The 19926-nt window shown below is 39.7% G+C and overlaps 1 protein-coding gene across 2 annotated transcripts; it reads left to right on the forward strand.

Moving 5' to 3' along the window:
- The first annotated feature begins 578 nt into the window (after window positions 1-578).
- On the forward strand, window positions 579-11220 carry LOC131723424 (piggyBac transposable element-derived protein 4-like). 2 transcript variants are annotated; one of them, XM_059017234.1, is made up of 5 exons: window positions 579-835; window positions 6462-6719; window positions 7385-7881; window positions 8418-8582; window positions 9245-11220. In XM_059017234.1, the coding sequence occupies exons 2-5, from the start codon at window positions 6480-6482 to the stop codon at window positions 10974-10976; spliced, it is 2634 nt and encodes an 877-aa protein (XP_058873217.1). In that variant the 5' UTR covers window positions 579-835; window positions 6462-6479; the 3' UTR covers window positions 10977-11220. The 2 variants fall into 2 exon arrangements, with proteins under 2 accessions (XP_058873217.1, XP_058873218.1); XM_059017235.1 differs by lacking the exon at window positions 6462-6719.
- The last annotated feature ends 8706 nt before the right edge of the window (window positions 11221-19926 follow it).

Raw genomic sequence — 19926 nt, forward strand, 5'->3', positions numbered from 1 at the left:
GTGTACAACAGTGTTCTCTTTCCCTCAGACACAGACAAACACAGACACATTTAGGGTTTGCAGCATTTTATTTTAAAAATGTTTTTGTTTTTCTTTAAGCAAATACATTGTAACAAAGTTGGAACTTGTGCTTGGGTCTCAAGCTGTGTAAATTAAGGTTGTTAAAATGCTAACAATGTATACAGGTTCTCACATTTTATTTTGTTTTATTTATTTGTTTAGCACGTTTTTATTCTTTTTTTAACAGACACGCTTCTCTGTTCTCTACAGGTTTTAACAATTTACTGCTCATTTTATTTTCATAACTTGCTTTATCTTTTCAACACTTGATACATTTTTGTTTTTCACATTTTCAAGCTTGCTTTATTTTTCAACACTATACATTTTTTCCCAATTTCAAACTTGTTTAAAGAAATATTGACGATGTATTCAGTATTTGTAAAACGCTTCAAATTGGCATGTTGCACTTTCTTTTTTAGGTGTCTGAGCTTTTCTTAACAATACAAACAAGCAGATTCTGTAAAAAAAAAAAAAAAAAAAAAAGGCTTCCCGTGGGTGGGATGAGTGTGGGGCTTGTCGATTGCATCACTGTAGAGGTGGTGTTAGTGGTATGAGTTTTGCAGAAGCAGGTTTATAAGCCGTGGTGAGTCCGTTTAGCAGGTATACACTATTGGGAAACACGTCACCGCATCGCTGGATTCCCATGATACACCGCTTCGGCAGGGACTGAAGACAAAGAGGAAGTGTTTCAAACTTTCAGCGCGCTGCCTGCTGAACGCAAAATATTTCTGTTCCCAATCTGGACCTGCGAGACACAAACTATCCCTTTACCGAGGTATTCACATCTATTTATATAAGTAATGTAGTGGTAGGTTGATAGTTTGTAGTAGTAAATGCATATATGCTGTACATTTTAAACTGTACATGTTATTGTATTGCAGTCTGTAACTTGTCGTATATATATATATAACAATAGCATGTTTTCTTTCTAACTTTGTTAATATCGCTTGACCCGCTTGTATTTTCACACAGTTTTTCGTTACTTTTAAATTATAAATGTTTGTCTATTGATCAGGTTTAGTGCCTTAAAATTATTAAAAAAAAAAAACTAACATACTGCTGACCAAGATGGCTCTTCCTTCACAAAACACTAACAAAGATGGCGTCGTCATCAAATTGCAAACCAAGATGTCGGTGATATGGACTATGACAACATAAGAAAGTTTACAAACGAGAGCAGGCCCCATTCGGCCCATCTTACTCGTTTGGTTGTTAGTAGCTTATTGATCCCAGAATCTCATCAAGCAGCTTCTTGAAGGATCCCAGGGTGTCAGCTTCAACAACATTATTGGGGAGTTGGTTCCAGACCCTCAATTCTCTGTGTAAAAAAAATACCTTGTATTTTCTGTTCTGAATGCCCCTTTATCTAATCTCCATTTGTGACCCCTGGTCCTTGTTTTTCTTTTCAGGTCAAAAATGTCTCCTGGGTTGATGGTCTATACTTTTAAGGATTTTGAATGTTTGAATCGGATCACCACGTAGTCTTCTTTGTTCAAGACTGAATAGATTCAATTATTTTAGCCTGTCTGCATATGACATGTCTTTTAAACCCGGGATAATTCTGGTTGCTCTTCTTTGCACTTTTTCTAAAGCAGCATTATCCTTTTTGTAATGAGGTGACCAGAATGGAACACAATATTCTAGGTGAGGTCTTACTAATGCATTGTAAAGTTTTAACATTACTTCCTTAGATTTAAATTCAACACTTTTCACAATATATCCGAGCATCTTGTTGGCGTTTTTTTATAGCTTCCCCACATTGTCTAGATGAAGACTTTTGAGTCAACATAAACTCCTAGGTCTTTTTCATAGATTTCTTCTTCAATTTCAGTATCTCCCATATGATATTTATAATGCACATTTTTATTGCCTGCGTGCAGTACCTTACACTTTCCTCTATAAAATGTCATTTGCCATGTGTCTGCCCAGTTCTGAATGCTGTCTAGATCATTTTGAATGACCTTTGCTGCTGCAGCAGTGTTTGCCACTCCTCCTATTTTTGTGTCGTCTGAAAATAACAAGTTTGCTTACCATACCAGAATCTAAATCATTAATGTAGATGAGGAATAGCAGAGGACCTAATACTGATCCCTGTGGTACACCACTGGTTACCTCGCTCCATTTTGAGGTTTCTCTTCTAATCAATACTTCTTGTTTTCTACATGTTAACCACTCCCTAATCCATGTGCATGCATTTCCTTGAATCCCTACTTTGTTCAGTTTGAGAATGAATCTTTTATGCGGGACTTTGTCAAAAGCTTTCTGGATATCTTAATAAACTATGTCATATGCTTTGCAATTATCAATTGTTGATGTTACATCCACAAAATCAAGCAGGTTAGTTAGACATGATCTCCCTTTCCTAAAACCATGCTGACTGTCTCCCAGGATATTGTTACCATATAGGTAATTTTTCCATTTTGGATCTTATTATAGTTTCCATAAGTTTACATATAATAGAAGTCAGGCTTATTGGTCTGTAGTTACCTGGTTCGGTTTTGTCTCCCTTTTTGTGGATCGGTATTACGTTTGCTATTTTCCAGTCTGTCGGTACAACCCCTGTGTCAAGAGACTGTTGTATGATCTTGGTTAGCGGTTTGTAAATAACTTTTCATTTCTTTGAGTACTATTGGGAAGATCTAATCTGGCCCAGGGGATTTGTTTATTTTAAGAGCTCCTAGTCCCTTTAACACTTCTGCTTCTGTTATGCTAAAGTTATTTAAAACTAGATAGGAACAGGTCGACATGTGGGGCATGTTGTCAGTGTCCTCCTTTGTTAAAAACCTGTGAAAAGTAATCCTTTAATATATTTGCTATTTTTTTTCTTTGTCTATGTCCATTTGTGTCTTAGACATTTAACCACTTCAACTCCAGATGTAAAAATGAAGCCCCTTCCCAGGTTTCAGATTTTGAAAATGTTTTCAAACCTGTAATTGCTATAAAATGTTAACATATGATTAATAAAACACAAATAAATCACTTAAGCTGTGTTTTTCATTAACCTTTTATGCTGCTGTGTACTACATACCTATATTCAATATAGAGATAAAAACGTTTTTTTTTTTAATAATGAAAGCAAACGCTGCTAATAACAATAATCGGTAAACAGTAACTATCAAATAAAAATCGAACATCAAAACGTGTGCCATTATCGACTTGCTCTGTGCCATTTATTGAAATGTTCAATACAACAGAAACCAGGATTGCCTTCGCAACCACGGCACATTTTTTCTTGTGTCTTTTTTTTTTTCATTTTGTAGCAGACCCTGTACCTGTTTTACAGTGTCTGCTTCGCTTGTGTTGGAGGGATAGTCACAAATGCTTGTACACAGCTACCTTGCACAGGCATTGTGATGGATCTGGCTGCTGCATTGCCTGTACCCAGTGCTGTGTTTTGATTACTATTTTGTCACAGTACTGCAATTTCAAACCAAACAGCTTCCCGTTTGCAGCTGGCTTACCTGTAAAGTAGCTGCATGCTCTTCTGTTTGTACTGTTCTTGGCTCCACATCCTCTTCATCATAATAGCTGAGTGATAAGTTAGCATCACTGTCGCTGGTATCAAAATCCTCCGAACCAACTTAATTCCCATTGCTCATTATAGAAAGACCACGTACGTTGCCATGTTTAGCTTTCGCTAAAAACTATATAAACTACAACTTAACAAGTAAAACTAATAATAAAACAAAACATAATAATTTAAATGTATCTCATCCTTCTAAATGCCCACAGGTAGACTTGTATCCAATTGTGTGTCATGTAGCTATTCCAATGTCACCTGACCCTCCCTCAACTTTCATTGCACATTCCACAGTACTAGCACTGCTTTAGAGAATGAAACCTGAAACGCTAGACTGAGAAACCGATCATAGAATAGAATGGGTAACTTGACGTATGCAGGTACGGCGTGGTACTGTAAGTGGGTGTTCATTTGACGTACGTGAGTCTGTCATGGTGTTGAAGTGGTTAACCTCCTCTTTGAATGCTCTTTTGCTGTTATAATATTGGAAAAAGTTTGGAATTGGTTATAGCCCCCTTAGCAATATTGATCTCTCTCTTGGTTTTTCTAACTTCCTTTTTGAGTTGTTTGCAGTTCGAAGTACACTTTCTGTGTACTTTTGTTTTTGGTCCCCTTTAAATGCTCTGTAAATTGCCTTTTTTTATGAATATTTTTAATTGATCTATTAAACCATTTTGGCCATTTTGTTTTGGATTTGTCTACTTTTGGGATGTAATTGTTTTGTGCCTCTATTACTACATTAAAGCCATCCTTTTTCTGTGGATGTTTTCTCTATTTTACTCCAATCTGCTTCTGTTAGCCTTTGTTTCATACCTTCATAGTTTGCTTTTCTACAATTGTAAACCTTAGCTTTAGTCATTACTTTTGGGGTTTTAAAAAACACTTCAAATGACATCATGTTGTGGTCTGAGTTTGCCAATGGCGCTCTGACCTCTGTTTTAGTTATTCTGTCTTCATTATTTGAAAAGACTAAATCAAGGCATGCCTCCCCTCTAGTCGGTGCCTTGACAAATTGCGGTAGGAAGCAGTCATCTGTCATTTCCACCATTTCAATTTCATCTGTTGTGCTCCTTACCGGGTTTTCCCATTTTACATGGAAGTTGAAATCCCCCATTTTTAGTATGGCTTCTCCTTTTCTACATGCATTTCTAATGGCATTGTGTAACAGATTATTATGCTCGGCGTCTGAATTTGGCGGTCAGTATCATGCTCCTATTATGACCTTTGAATTTTTGTCCATTTATTCTGACCCATATTGATTCGGTGTTGTTTTTTGTCCTGATTTAACACCTGGGCTTCAAGACTATTTCTTATGAATAGCTCTACCCCTACGCCTCTTCTGTCCTGCCTGTCTTTCCTATACAGTGTGTACCCACTAATATTATATTTGTCTCCATCACTCTCAGACAACCAAGTTTCTGTAACACCTATCACATCGTAGTTACTACTTAGTGCAGTAGTTTCAAGTTCTAACATATTTTTTCGGAGACTTCTAGCATTAAGATAAATACATTTAATAGTTGTCTTACCTGAGTTGCCCTTGTTTTGATGTGGTCTCCCTTCTGTTTTCTGTTTCCTCCCCCTTTCTTTCTAGTTTAAATGCTTCTGGACCTCCTGAAGGATCCTTTCTCCGAGTAGATTGGTTCCCTTCTGTTTAAGTGCAGTCCGTCCCACCTGTATAGATAGTCCTTGTTGTAGAAAGTGCTCCAATGTTCAAGAAAGATGAAGCCTTCCTGTGTACACCACGATTTCAGCCATGCATTTTGATTTTGTATTTCCAGCTGCCCATATGGTCCTTTGCAAGGTGCCAGCAGTATCCTAGAAAATACCACAGTTTTGGTCTTGTCTTTTAATTTCCTTCCTAGCTCCCTGAACTTGTTTTGCAGGGATCTTGGCCTGTCTCTTCCAATGTTTGCACCGATGTGGACGACTACTACCGGGTCTTCTCCTGTTCGTTCTAGGAGCCTGTCCACGTCCTCAGTGATATTCTTGACAGAGGCTTCTGGAAGGCAGCACACTAATAAGAGAGTCCAAACTGTGAACTGAAGTTGCTGTGTTCCTCAATATGGAGTCCCCAACAATCATGACCTCCCTTCTTTTTGCTGCCTGGCCAGCACTGTTTATAGGGTCCTGGGTGTTTCTTTCATTATCTTGATGTTGCTTTTGGTTGTCTAAATTTTGAAGTGGCTCAAATTTGTTGGATGTTTTGATTTCTGGTGGTTGTGTTTGACGAAGTTTCTTTTTTTCCCTTCTTCTGCCTATCTGAACCCAGCTGTTTCGACTCTTCCATCTCCCTGGTGGCTTTCAGTCTGCTAGGGGTGCAGACTTCCATGAATTGTGGGTGTGTCAGCTCCTCAAGCTCCTGTTGCTGTCTCATTTCCTCCAGCTCCATTTCCAGCACACTTACTAATTTAAGCAATTCCTGGATCGTGCAGCACTTTACACACACTTGGTTGAGCTCTGTTGGGTTTTCTCAGATTTCCCACATCATGCAGTTGTCACAGATTACTGGCTTGACGACCATGTGTGTTTTTATTTTTGGAAGTTTAGTTTGTCTTCTGCAGCTGTCAACCTGCTTCTAACTGCGTTGTACTTGTCCACTAGTATTTCTCCCACGCTGTCGCCTCACATGTTGTCAGAGTGAACACTGGCTGCCTTTAGTTTGTTTTTCTGTGCTGCGGGCTCTGCCCCCCCCCCCCCCGTGTCGCAGAGCGGCTGCAAATTTGAATCGACTAGGATTGTTAAAAGGGGCTGACTTTCCGGTAAAATAAAAATATATGATTGGTCTGGGTTAGCCAGTCAAAATACAAAATGCTGCATTCTGATTGGCTACTTGAGAGAATGGCGACACATTTTATTAATTTCTTTTTTTTAACTGCAGCTACTCGGCAGAACCCCCATGTCTGATGCCATGGATTGTGTGAAGATGGAATCTGTCCCCATTAAAGAGGAGCTCCCTAAACTTGAACGGGTCCCAATTAGACTGGCTTTCTCTGGATTGCTTTCCCTCCCCATGAAACCGGAGATGCCATGTGACAGCATCAAGTCAGAGGTGTCTGGTATTAAAGCTGAGAGCAATGAACTGGAGATCCCCCAGACAGCAGGACCAGTTCCCATTAAAGAAGAGGTGCTGGAAATGGTATGTATGAAATATATTGTATTGTGTAGATGCCACTTAACCTGGTAATGTCAGACCGACAAACTTTGCTTCTTTCCTTTGTGCTGGTAACATGCATGTATTTCTTAAGTGCTGTCCACATCAAAGTGAGTACACTCTCCTCTGAGAAATCAGTTTTCAACCCGGCTCCAGCCTGGAAAGGACCTGGTGTTTTGAGGGTCCCATTTCTTTACTTCAATGCCACATTTTATAGGTGATGGATATTATACTAATTATTTATCACACGTAAGCACTTCATTTCTCTAGCCAGCTTGTGATTGCTCTCCGTAATCTCCATAATGGCAATGTTTTTAAATTATGCTAAAATCAAAACTGTTCTACAGTATTTTGCATTTAAGTTTGCATTGTCTGTCTGTCTTGCTGTCTTTCTGTTCTCTGTGTCTTTCTATCTGTGTGTCCTAATAAGGTAAAACACAAAAAATCAGAACTCGATCGGCTCTCGGTATTGGCCAAGACAATCTTATCTGGGCACGTCTAACTTCTTTTCCTTTTACTAAAGTGTAAAAACTTGTCTGGATATTAACAATGGAGGTTATAATTGCATGAATGTTACTCAACAACATGCAGGGACTTCATTTTTAAACATCTTTTGATAGCATTTTTTATTTATTTTTTTCTTCTTACAGCAGCTACCAAGCAGAACAGTGTGTGATGCCATGGACAGTGTGAAGATTGAAACTGACCTGATTAAAGAGGCGCTCCCTGAACTTGAAGTGGCCCCAATTAGACTTTTATCTGCACTGGCTTCCCTCCCCATTAAACAGGAGCTCTGTGAGATCAAAACAGAGGTGTCTGCTGGGATTAAAGCTGAATGCAATGAATTGGAGATCTGCCAGACAGAACCAGTTTCCTTGCAAGAAGCAGTTCTGGAAATAATGCATATTAAACAGGAGCCCCTCAAAGTGGAGTTTGAATGCTTGGAACCAGAGAGGGAAGAATCAGAGGACTTGAAAGCAGCCCCTCCTGCGCTGGGTCCTGTACGCCTGCGGGCGTGTAGTGTGGTGCTGAAGAGAATCTGCCTGAGAGTGCAGGGCGCTGGAGCGGAAGCCAGCTCTCCCAACAGCATGCGAGGATGTGGAAAGGAAGACGGTGGGGAGTTCACATTCAGAATGCAGTCCAGCAGGTGAGTAGCTGAGTAGCCGTGGCATTGTAATTATACTGTGTCATATTATCCACAGTAGGACTGAGAGGCAGGGAGCAGATGGGTTACGCTACTAGGTACTTAAACACTCCAGTTGAAGTCGCACTCCTATTATCGTTCAACTAAAATGGCCCCCAGTATTTTTAGCAGATGCCCTTATAATATGACATTGTTTTTTACATACAATTACCCTTTTATACTGCTGGGTTTTTACTTGAGCAATCTAGGTGAAGTACCTTGTTCAAGGGTACAATAGCAATGTACCCCATCTGGTCTTGCAACTATCTGATGATAGTGAAATCTCCCAGATCACGTTGTAGGGGAGGTCACAAGCTGTCCAATCATACCTTGACTTTGTTTGTAGCCCAATCCATTAGAGTAATCGATGTGCGAAGTAAACAGAGCCACATCTATTGCAAGCAAGCGCGCAGCATTATGCACAACGGATCACGGGTTCTTAACATTTTCTGATCATTTTTCAATTTATAAAATTTGTAAAATCGAACAAAATGTTGCAGTGTTCCAAAGCATCCCAAACGAAGTCGATTCAGTGTTTCTGAAGATTTGGAGGAGATGGATAGTAGTGAAAGTGACGGCGAAAGTGATCAACTTTCTGGGTTGGAGAGCGCTGATTCAATGTCTGAAGCAGCATTTGAAGATGGATTGGATCCTCTTCAGGATTTGTAAGTATAATGGATCCACACTACATTTTATTATTATTATTATTATTATTATTATACATAATTTTCAATATGCATTTTTTTTACTGTAAGTATGTTATTAGAAAATGCAACCATTTGACTCTCAAGGGACACATAGAAATAACGTTTTTTTAAAAACCATGTCTCATCTGTGCTGTGCTGCTCTATACAGTCTAATTTTTACATGCAATAGAAGTTGCAAGAAATAATTGTTTCTTCCTGACCGTCTTTATTGTTTTCTCATTGATGTTCACTGATTTATTGCATGGGAGTGTTTAGCAAACTTTTTTTTTTTTTAATTCCATGATTACAAGGAGTGATGTTACTCCCCTAGAGACAGTGTATGTTTTCTTAGCCGTTCAAGATAAGCTGTCTGCCTGCCCCAACAATCACTCACTCAGTTCCTTTGTTTGCCAATCAAAGTAAAGATGAAAGGAACTGAGGTGTTTTTAGTCTGGCAGCTTGATTTGAGAGCAGCCAAGTTCTCTGCAATCTCATTATTATTGTAGACATTTAGCAGACACTTTTATCCATCAATGTTCACCTCTCAGCAGTGCAAATACTGTGCTTGAATCTGTTGCTCATTGATACTGTTAATGGAAATGTTATTCTAATTTTCAATTCATTTCACTTTTTATTTTCAGTGAGGACACTGAAGAAAACCCTCCCCCCTCAAGTGAGAGTTTTTATGTTTCTCAGCGGAAAAGGAGACGATCCATTCCCACCCCTCTCCCTTATATCACCTCAAGCATGCCTGCAAGACCAGTTGAGAGCAGGCGGGCAAGCACACCCACCCCCACCCCCACAACCTCAGACCCTGAGGAGAGGTGGAAATTTGTAACTGAGGATGACGTTGAACCTATGCAGCACCGCTTCTGTCCTGCACGAGCTCCTGGAGCACAACTGGATACTTCAAGAAAGTATTCCCCGCTAGACCTCTTCCAGCTTTACTTCAGCATGAACGTCGTTCAATCTTTGTGTACAAACACAAATAAAAATGGAGAAAAGCAGCAGGCCCAGGGGAAAAAATACCAGTGGGATCCAGTTTCAATCAAGGACTTCTACCAGTTTTTAGGAATCCGAATTTTAATGGGGCTACTGACAACTTCCACCGTGAGGGATTACTGGAGTCCACGTAAGCCTTATGGAATCCCATTCTGTCACACTGTGATGTCCAGGAAGAGATATGAAGCCATCGCTTGGACTCTGCACATAAGTGACCCAGAGGAAGATAAAGAGAATGATCAGAAGAAAGGAACTCCACAACATGATCGCCTCTTCCGTCTCAGACCCCTCTTGGATTCCCTCCTCCTGTCCTGCAAGGCATACTACCACCCCCGACAGAACCTTTCAATTGATGAACGCACGGTGGCCTCAAAAGCCAGGATGGGGTTCAAGCAGTACATGAAAGCAAAGCCGACACAATGGGGCTTCAAGCTGTTCGTGCTGGCTGATGCCCACAACGGGTACACATGTGATTTCAACATCTACACAGGAAAATCCAAATCAGATTCTGGGAAAGGACTGAGTTATGACTCCGTTATGAACCTCATAAAGGTGTCATACTTAGGCACAGGGTACCATGTGTATGTTAACAATTTCTACACCAGCACAACACTGTTTCGGGACCTTTACAAGCTCAAATTTGGAGCATGTGGGACCATTAGAGAAAATCGTCAGGGCTTCCCACGGACAAAAGAAAACGCCCTCCCTAAAAAAGCTGATAGGGGGACAATTCGCTGGATACGAAGCGACAAACTGCTGTACACCAAGTGGATGGATACACGTGAAGTGACGATGTGCAGTTCCATTCATAAAGTGTACACAGGAGACAAAGTCCAGAAACGGGTAAGGAATGAAGATGGGATTTGGAGAACACAGAATGTTCCTGTTCCTGTTCCTACTCCTGTAAAGGCCTACAATCAGCACATGGGAGGGGTGGATTTGTCAGATGCCCTTATGAAGTATTACAACATGGCACAGAAAACCAAAAAGTGGTACAAGGAAATTTTTAATCATTTCATTGACATTGCTGTTGTCAACAGTTTTCTGCTCCATAAGGAATTGGCACAGGCTGCAAATACAAAGGCACTTTCACACAAAACGTTTAGAGAGGAGCTATGCAAGCAGCTGGTGGACATCGGGCTTGTGGAGCAGGAGGCCAGTGCGAGTACAGATAAACTCTGTGTCCCTGTAGCCATTACAGAGGGCAAGGAACTCGACCCCTCCATGAAGGCCTCCTTTGGGCGTAGACACTGTGCTTTGTGCAATGAAGGGAAACTGAGGAACAAAACACCCTGGAAATGCGAAGCCTGTGATGTGCCATTATGTGTCATTGTGGACAGAAACTGCTTCAAGAAATGGCACATGCGTTAGGAAAAAAAGACTTTATAGCAACTTAGGGATGCAAGTAATTCATTTGTTCATTTTGTACAGTTCATGGTGTAATTAGGTTTTTGTTCAATTGTATGTATTGTTTGAAAGAAAATATTTGATTTGAAGTAAACACTTTTTTGAAAAAAAAACAACTCTTCATTATTTGGATAAGGGCGTCTGCTTAGCAGACGTCCTGGATAAGGGCGTCTGCTAAGAAATAAATAATAAATAATAATTTTGCTTCTTGACTTTTACATACTTTCAAGCGAGTAACACAAATACAGAATCAAGTACTGAAAATTCAGAGCTACAAAACATTCTCAGTAGCAACATTCTCCTGCACAAACACACAGTTATGTGAGAGCAATGTGCCTGACAGTTGTGGCATATGGCTTGAGAGTATTTGTCATCATGCATACTCATCATGGATACATTTCGGGCACCCCAAAGCTCTCCAAAAAGGCCACCTTTTGAATGAAATATTGGACAAAAAAAAAGAGGATTACAAAATCTAATTCATGTGGCAATGGATAGCATGTGAGGTGCCAGAAGTTAACGTCCCTTTTAGAACTTGCTCAAGAAACTAGTATATCAATTGACATAAAGATTTACACAATGTTCATTGTTGGAGAGGTTTGGGGACACTTGGGCCTAGCTTTGTAAAAACTCCTGTAGAATTTGATCCCTTTGTTCAAACAGTTCTAAATTTTTACCTATAGTAGACATGTTGGTGAAGCACTGGAAAGAAATCTGGCTCTTTTCATATGCTACAAGTTGAAAAAATGACTATAGAAAATAAAAAAAAAATGAAAAGCGTTTGTTTTTTTTATGTATTTTCTTCTGGATATCTCCTTCCAGTGTGGTACTGAGTAAGACTTTGATCACACCTGAGGTTTTACTCCTGATGCCCAAGGGGTTCAAGCCCTGAACCATGCCTGTGCTGTCTATACTTTGGAAGATATTGTGATTTATTTAAGGGCACAGCCCCCCAGGCAGAAATTGCCTGTGAGGGGCTGGGGTTTAAACAGGTTAAGTATGAAATTTGAATAGAACTTGAAATCTCCAACTACTTTATAAGCTGAAGAATATTAACCAAATTGTTAGTTCACTTGAGTTCATTTAAATAACTCAGAGCTCAGTTGGAACAAAACCCAGCAGAGACAAGGGGTCCCCATGACCAGGGCTGTGAACCACTGCTTTAGAAGTGAAGAAAGGTTACTGTTCTTTGAGACTAAAACAATTGGCATGTGAATTGTAAAAGATAATCAGAACGATTAGAATATGAACACATCTGAAGTGAGACGATGGCCATGTTTGCATGCAAAAAGTGAAAAACGTGTTCCGTTATAACTTGCGCTCTTTTGGTAATGACTTCCTTACAGTGCCGTTTGCATGTGAGTTAATTTTATCGAGAGAAATTGTCCTTCCAAATGCAAACGAGCCCAAGATGAAGGAAATATGAGTGGGTTTATTTAAATATCACAGAATGCGCTGAAGCATAGTACTGTGTGATGACAAGTGTACTCGTTATAAATGTTATGTATGTGTGGCATAGTAATGAGACCATTGAAAGGAGATAAGATACAGTCTATCAGTGGGTTTGTTTTTTTAATTTTTAACTGAAGGGGTGAATGTTTGTTTATTTTTTGTTGGTTTAGCATTAACTGACTTATGAATGTGAACAGACCTTGAATGTGTGTGTAGGTTGGCACAGAATGATCATCTTTGGATTGAAATTATAGTTCTGTAATGTGGTTCTTAATGAACAGTACACAATTTCACTGGAATACTTAAAAAAAAAAAAAAATAATAATAATAAAAATGAAGAGCTTAAACAAAGTCACGTCGTCTACAGTCGTTACTGCAGTTTTGATTTTAATCCGTGACTCTTCAAAACTTCTAAAGGATCTCTACTGTAAGGCTGTTTCAGAGAACGTTTGAATCCTCAGCAACCCATCGACCTTCCCAGCGGTGGTGACTTGCTTTGTCGTCGGAAGTGAAACCACCTCCTGTACCAGTAGAGCAATGGAAAGTACATCCTTTTTTCCCTCCATTGTAAGCCTGTAAGTTTTTGGTTTACTATTTTTTTGCGAACCACCTTGGTGTTTTCAACATCCTCCTATTATTAAAGCAAACCTTTCCAATTATGATCACGTTTTAAATTAGGGCTGGGACGATAGTGCTTTTTTTACTATCAATGCATCGTTTTCATGAAGACCCAATGCATTGTTTTTTCATCACAAAAAAAAACGTGTAAATAAGTACACATATTTTCATCAAATCTAATCACAAAAAGTAGGGCAGCAGTGTGGAGTAGCAGTTAGGGCTCTGGACTCTTGACCGGAGGGTCGTGGGTTCAATCCCAGGTGAGGGACACTGCTGATGTACCCTTGAGCAAGGTACTTTACCTAGATTGCTCTAGTAGAAAAAAAACACTGTATAAATGGGTAATTGTATGTAAAAAAAATAATAATAATAATGTGATATCTTGTAACAATTGTAAGTCGCCCTGGATAAGGGCATCTGCTAAGAAATAAATAATAAAAGTAAACATTTCTCCAGTTGAATTTAACTACACATTTGTAATTGTTTAGTCACACTGTTGGTGAGGTTCCTCACAAAAGGTTAATAAAATATTACTGTTTTACTTTAAGATGTCTTGACATTTTATTCAGAAACATTATGACATCGACGTTCTCCGGTTTCAAAGAACGGAGTTTGTTCTCAAGCATCCCTGCTTTGCTGAACACACGCTCGCTTGGGACCGATGTTGCAGGGATACTTAACATGCTCTTTGCCAAGGGTGCTAGGTTAGGAAAGCGTGTTCAGGTTATTTTTCCGCCAAATCGGGGGAACTTTGCTGATTAGTGGAGTTTCAGAAGCATAAATCATAATCTCTTGTTGGATTAAGATTTCCTTGGAAGCAGTGTGTGTTTTGTTGCTGTCCATGAAGTAACAGTTCCATTGCTTGTTCTGTATTTGTTTTTAAGAGGCAAGTCCTCACTTGTACAGGGATGATTTCTGTCATTTTCAAGGTTGTCCTCCACCAGCCTCACTAGTTTGGAAGACCATGCTACAGACATGCGGTCTTTGGCATGTTTGTATAGGAAATCCAGATGGCTATCGTGGGGTCAGGAAATGACACAAAAAGCAGTGGCATAACCTCATTACTTGGGTCATTCAGCTGATGTAAACAAAATCACTGAGACACTAGCTTATCTCTCAAACTCTGTGTAACTGGAATTAGCAAATCAGTTGAATTTGAAGAAGACAATGTCTCCTCTTCCTGAGGGACTTCAGTCAGTCTGTGTTTTATCCCTGTTGCAAGTGGGTACAAACAACTAGCCATAATGTTTTTCTCTGCACTCAAAGTACTGTCTCCAGTTTGAATGGCTGTAGTAGTATCGCAGCCATTAGCGTCGTGAGATCTAAAGTAGCTGCGTCAGACTTTTTGGTCAAATCTGGTTTTGACAAAACAGCAATAACTGGCCATTTTAATTCAAGACGTTCAAACATATAATAATCCATGTTCCACCTTGTTTGTACATCCTGTATTAACTTGAGTGCTGCTTTTTCTGTGTTCAGCATTTTTGTTTGTTTTATTTAAAACACTTGTTGCCATCTCACTCTCTTTAAAATGTGCAACCAGTCTCCTTGCTGCTGCCAGTAACGTATGGACTTGTCGTGCATCCTCCAAGCTTTTCTGAATGCAGAGATTTATTGTGCCATGCACAGCTCACACTTGCCACGTTACCAAAAAGTAACACAGCACTCTCGCATACATACACTCTCGCGTTGTCATGAACACAGCCTGTTACTTTTGTAGCCACATCAAAATCTGTTCATCTGATTGATCGCTTCTGCTAAATTCACAGCTGTGTGTCTCTCGTGTAATTTTCGCTAATACTTTTGACTCGAGTTCCCAGTTTTGCTTAATGTAATGGCAGGTGACTGTTAAACGCTTCTTGTGCCATGCTTGCCCATAGATCGGGAGTGATTGAATTACACTCCTGACTTGAAGCTTTTCCTTTGCACGTTTGATCCAGAGTAATGCATTTGGAGATTGTCTTTCGACAGGGCATTTCATAGCCCGGAGCAAGATTCGCAATCAGATTTTTAAATGCAGCTCCCTCTACTATACTAACAGGGCTGATATCTTGTGTGACAACATCCACTATCAGGCCTGTTATTTCTTTTTTTGATTTGACGCTTTTTGGTTCAACTTTCTTTCCAGAATAAGCTGTCACTGAAGGTTGCTTCCTTTTGTTTTTTACTTGTGTTCCCGCTGTCGTATTTTGTCGGGTGCTGTCTTACTAAATGATCCTGCAGGTTGGTGGTTTTGCCACGGAAGCTCTTTAGAACTACACTAACAGAGCGTTTCACCTTTCCACTTCCTTCTTTTGTTAGTCTCTGTAGTCTTTTTTTTTTTTTTGTCACGCTTATTACTCTGCAAACGTACGTGCTGCGTAGTGGGCGGGGAGGTTTTTATTGTTATTTAAAGGAACCAAAGGCAAGGAATAAGACTGTAGATTTAAATTCACGGTCTTAAGAAAAAAGGGTCCTATTAATGAACTGATACAGGTGTGTCGTCCCCCCCCAACCATCGATTGGTTATTCCAATGATTCGATGCTTTGTCCCAGCTCTATTTTAATCATTATGAACTTATACAAAGACTTCTCATTAATAGACACGGTGTTTGCATTTTCTGTTTACTTCTGGTGTCTAATGCGTTTGTGTCATTTACCTGACCAGCGCATTGCCATATGGGATATCGAGTTTTCTTAAACAAAATTGGGTAGCTGGTGATAAAAAGGGGATCGCTAGTCTTGTACATCTGAGTTTAGAATCGTACTGAAGGGTCATTCCGCAGTAAAACTGACATGAATAACAAAAAATAAGTGCCTTAATCTTTTCATTCAAATGACCTATGATGATTTAGCAATGTTTTTTACATTTAAACATTTGTTAAAATATATATAATTTCATACTTTTTTGAATGGAAGTTTCATTTAAAAAAAAAAAAAAGTTGAATTTACTTGAAACTGCAAATTACCTGATGACTCAAAGTACTTCAAAACTGAACAATTAAATATGTGAATGTATTTACTAAAATTCCAAGTATTTGCTATTGCAAGGGTTCAATATTAATCCCAAAGAAATGTCACTAAGAATTTTCTAACCTCATACCAGCAGCAACAATATGCAATGCCGTGAAAAAGTATTTCCCCCTGTGTGATTTTCTGCGTTTTTGCATATTTTTGACACTGAATGTTATCAGATCTTCAACCAAAACCTAATATTAGATAAACGGGACCCGGAGTGAACAAATAACCCAATGACCCTGTGTGAAAAAGTAATCTCCCCCTTAGACTCAATAACTGGTTACGCCACCTTTTAGCAGCAATAACTGCAACCAAACGCTTCCTGTAGTTATTGATTATTCTCTCACAGCGTTGTGGAGGAATTTTGGCCCACTCCTTCATGCAGAACTGCTTCAAATCAGTGACATTTGTGGGTTTTTGAGCATGAACTGCTTGTTACAGGTCCTGCCACAAGATCTCAATGGGGTTTAGGTCTGGACTTTGACTAGGCCATTCCAAAACTTTACATTTCTTGTTCTTCAACCATTCTGATGTAGACTTGCTTGTGTGTTTTGGATCATTGTCTTGCTGCATGACCTAGGTATGCTTCATCTCATGGACAGATGGCCTGACATTCTTCTGTAGAATTCTTTGATGGAGCAGAATTCATTGGTCCTTCAATGGTGGCAAGGCATCCAGGTCCTGATGCAGCAAAGGATCCCCAAACCATGACACTACCACCACCATGCTTGACCGTTGGTATGAGGTTCTTACTGTGGAATGCAGTGTTTAGTTTTCGCCAGACATAACGGGGCCCATGTCGGCCAAAAATTTCCTCTTCTGACTCATCTGTCCATAGAACATTGTTCCAGAACTCTTGAGGATCATCAGGTGCTTTTTCGGCAAACTTGAGACAAGCATTCATGCTCTTAGTGAGCAATGGTTTCCACCTTGCTACTCTGCCATGAATCCCATTTTTACCCAGTGTCTTTCTGATGGTGGAGCCATGAACACTGACCTTAGCTGAGGCGAGAGAGGCCTGCAGATCCCTGGATGTTGTTATAGGATTCTTTGTGACTTCCTGGACGATTTTACGCCTTGCTCTTGGAGATTTTGGTAGGACGGCCACTCCTGGGAAGATTCAAACTTTCTACATTTGGACAATATGGCTCTGTCTGTGGTTCGGTGGAGCCCCAGAGCCTTAGAAATGGCTTTGTAACCCTTTCCAGACTGATAGACATAAACAACTTTTTTTCCGGAGGTCTTCGGGAATTTCTTTTGTTCATGGCATGATGTGCCTCTAGAACCTGTGTGCGGACAACTTCACTCTGATGGTAAGGGCAAAGTTAGATTTATATTGGGCAGGGCTGGCCCAAATCAGGCCTGGTTGTTAACCAAAGTACTCAAACAGCTGACCCTAATTATCCCTTTAATTGGGTTGAGTTAACTGGGGGGGGGGGCAATAACTTTTTCCCACCTGAAAATTGCATGTTTGATTACCTTGCACACCAAACAAATGAATGAAGCACCAAACTTTGGTGTCATTTTTTCTCTGACTCCCTCTATGTACTACTACAACCCACAAAAAAATCTGACCAAATACAGTGAAAAATGTGCAAAAAGGAAGAAAATCATACAGGGGGCAAATACTTTTCCACGGCACTGTACCAGGAATATAACTGGAAACTTCAGCTGTAACTTTGTCAAATCAACAATTATACAGGTGTCCCACACACAGTGATGTAGTCTAGACCAAACGTACCAAGACCAATATATATTTTTGTTGTGACCAAAGTGCGTGTGTGTGTGTGAGAGAGAGCATGCTTGCGTGCGCGTCATATATAATTTAGTGTGTGTAAGAAAAACGGTTTTGTCACTTGCATTAAATCCTGTTTTTTAACATTTTGTTTTTCAAAGCCAGCATAACGCTATGCAACACAGTCCGTTTAATTACCGTATACAAGTTTTAAATGTTTACAATGTTTTACAACTCGACAATGTTGCCGAATTTGTCATTCAAAGTTGTTTAGTTTTAATCAGTTTTGTCTGCTTGTTACTTTTTTCAGCCAACACATTTAAATGACCCTTGTTTGTTACATATTAAAAGATTGTTTTAAACGTTACAATGTAAATGTTTTTTTTTTTTTTTTTTTTTTTTTACATGAAACTTGTACTTGTATAGGTATATAAATGTCAACTGCTGTGGATAAACGCATCAGCCAAATCAATTAATATGACATGTAGTTATTTATTTCATGGACTTTGCTTCCCCCTAGTGGCACACATTCTTCATGACATTTCACAAGATTTTTATTTCAATGTTCTATTTATTTTCAGGACCGGTATTACTGTATGGCAAATTTAGTTCCGTTTGTTATTCATGGAGCTATTATTTAACATTGATGTACATGTTAGAACCAATCATTGCGATGCATTTCAGAAGATAATGGAAAAGTACGACCTGCTTTATCGTCTCCTATTGTGTTTAGAAGCAGAGTGGCTGTGCTTGCCGTGGTCCAGTTAACCCAACAGCAAATATGCGGAGATACTAAAAATGTTCTCTGATCTATTTTAGAAATATATATGTTTTGATGATAATGTTTTTGCATTCTGATTTTCGAAGTTTTATATAGCCTAATTATTTTTGAATGTTGCATTCCACAGCACAGTCAAATAAGAAATGCGATTACATGCAAAGCGCACTTATTATTTTTGAAAAAAGAATCACTTGTGTTAATATTTTCTGACCAAGACAAACCCGAATTTGCCTCTAAATATTCCACTAGGAGTTGTTGCGTTATACAGCGTTTTACCGCTCTTACCCGGTATGTGTTCACGTTTCAAAGTATGGTCAGATACAGTTGTGTTACTCTTTTAATTCGTTTAAACTGCATAGGCGGTTGCTATGCGCCAGGTGAGATATGGCTGTTAATGGGTTTCGAATCACCTTTCTCGTTTAGAACCTCCTTTTAATCTGGAGCCCGTCAGGCAATAAAGGAGATTATTCTTCTTCACAATTACCTGGAAATGGCGCATAAAGAAACAAAGGCTGTGAGGATAAAGCGCTCCACTTAACAAACTGGTCTCAACTGGATCGAGCAGAGCAATCCACCTGCAGCGTGAGGTGCAAGGCAGGATGGTGTTTTAAAATAACACGCTTCTCACAGCAAACAGTCTCCAGGGTGTACTTTCAAATGCATGCTGAACAGACACCTTTGTTTTCTGTTAAAAATGACGCGGCCATGTCTTCTATGCATCCTACTTACTTACAGGTAGAGGAGGTTATAAGCACATCCAAGCCAGAAGACGACCCATACGTCATATACAATGTATTTTATTAATGTTTTGTTTGTGGGCGTGCTGTGAATGTGTTTTAACATTGTGCAAAAATTAAAAGAAGAATCCTTTAAATCTGAGTGGAAATTAACCGGTTAAAATGACACTCACAGACAGATGAGCGTCATCGCAAAGTGCTCCGTGATAACATCCAGGGCATCACCAAGCCTGCTATCCGCCGCCTGGCTCGCCGCGGATGAGTGAAGCGAATCTCCGGGCTGATCTATTGAAGAGACCCGCGGGGTGCTGAAGGTTTTCCTGGAGAATGTGATCCGGGATGCCGTCACCTACACTGAGCACGCCAAGAGAAAGACCGTCACCGCTATGGATGTGGTGTATGCTCTGAAGCGCCAGGGTCCCACTCTGTACGGATTTGGAGGGTAGAGATTTGGACACAAACACGAACACAAAGACTCTTTTAAGAGCCGCCCACAATTTCATTTAAGGAGCTTACAATTATAAAACAAACTACAGTTGGGAAACCAGTAAAATGTTTAAAAGGAAGGGAGGGGGTGTAACTGCTGTTTTATTA

This window comes from Acipenser ruthenus, chromosome 55, assembly GCF_902713425.1.
Source record: "Acipenser ruthenus chromosome 55, fAciRut3.2 maternal haplotype, whole genome shotgun sequence".
Lineage (NCBI taxonomy): Eukaryota > Metazoa > Chordata > Actinopteri > Acipenseriformes > Acipenseridae > Acipenser > Acipenser ruthenus.

Coding starts and splice junctions, on each gene's coding strand:
- LOC131723424 (XM_059017234.1), top strand. CDS start 6,480: ATGTCTGATGCCATGGATTGTGTGAAGATGGAATCTGTCCCCATTAAA. Junction 6,720..7,384: donor AAGAAGAGGTGCTGGAAATG/GTATGTATGAAA, acceptor TTCTTCTTACAG/CAGCTACCAAGCAGAACAGT. Junction 8,583..9,244: donor TTGGATCCTCTTCAGGATTT/GTAAGTATAATG, acceptor TTTTATTTTCAG/TGAGGACACTGAAGAAAACC.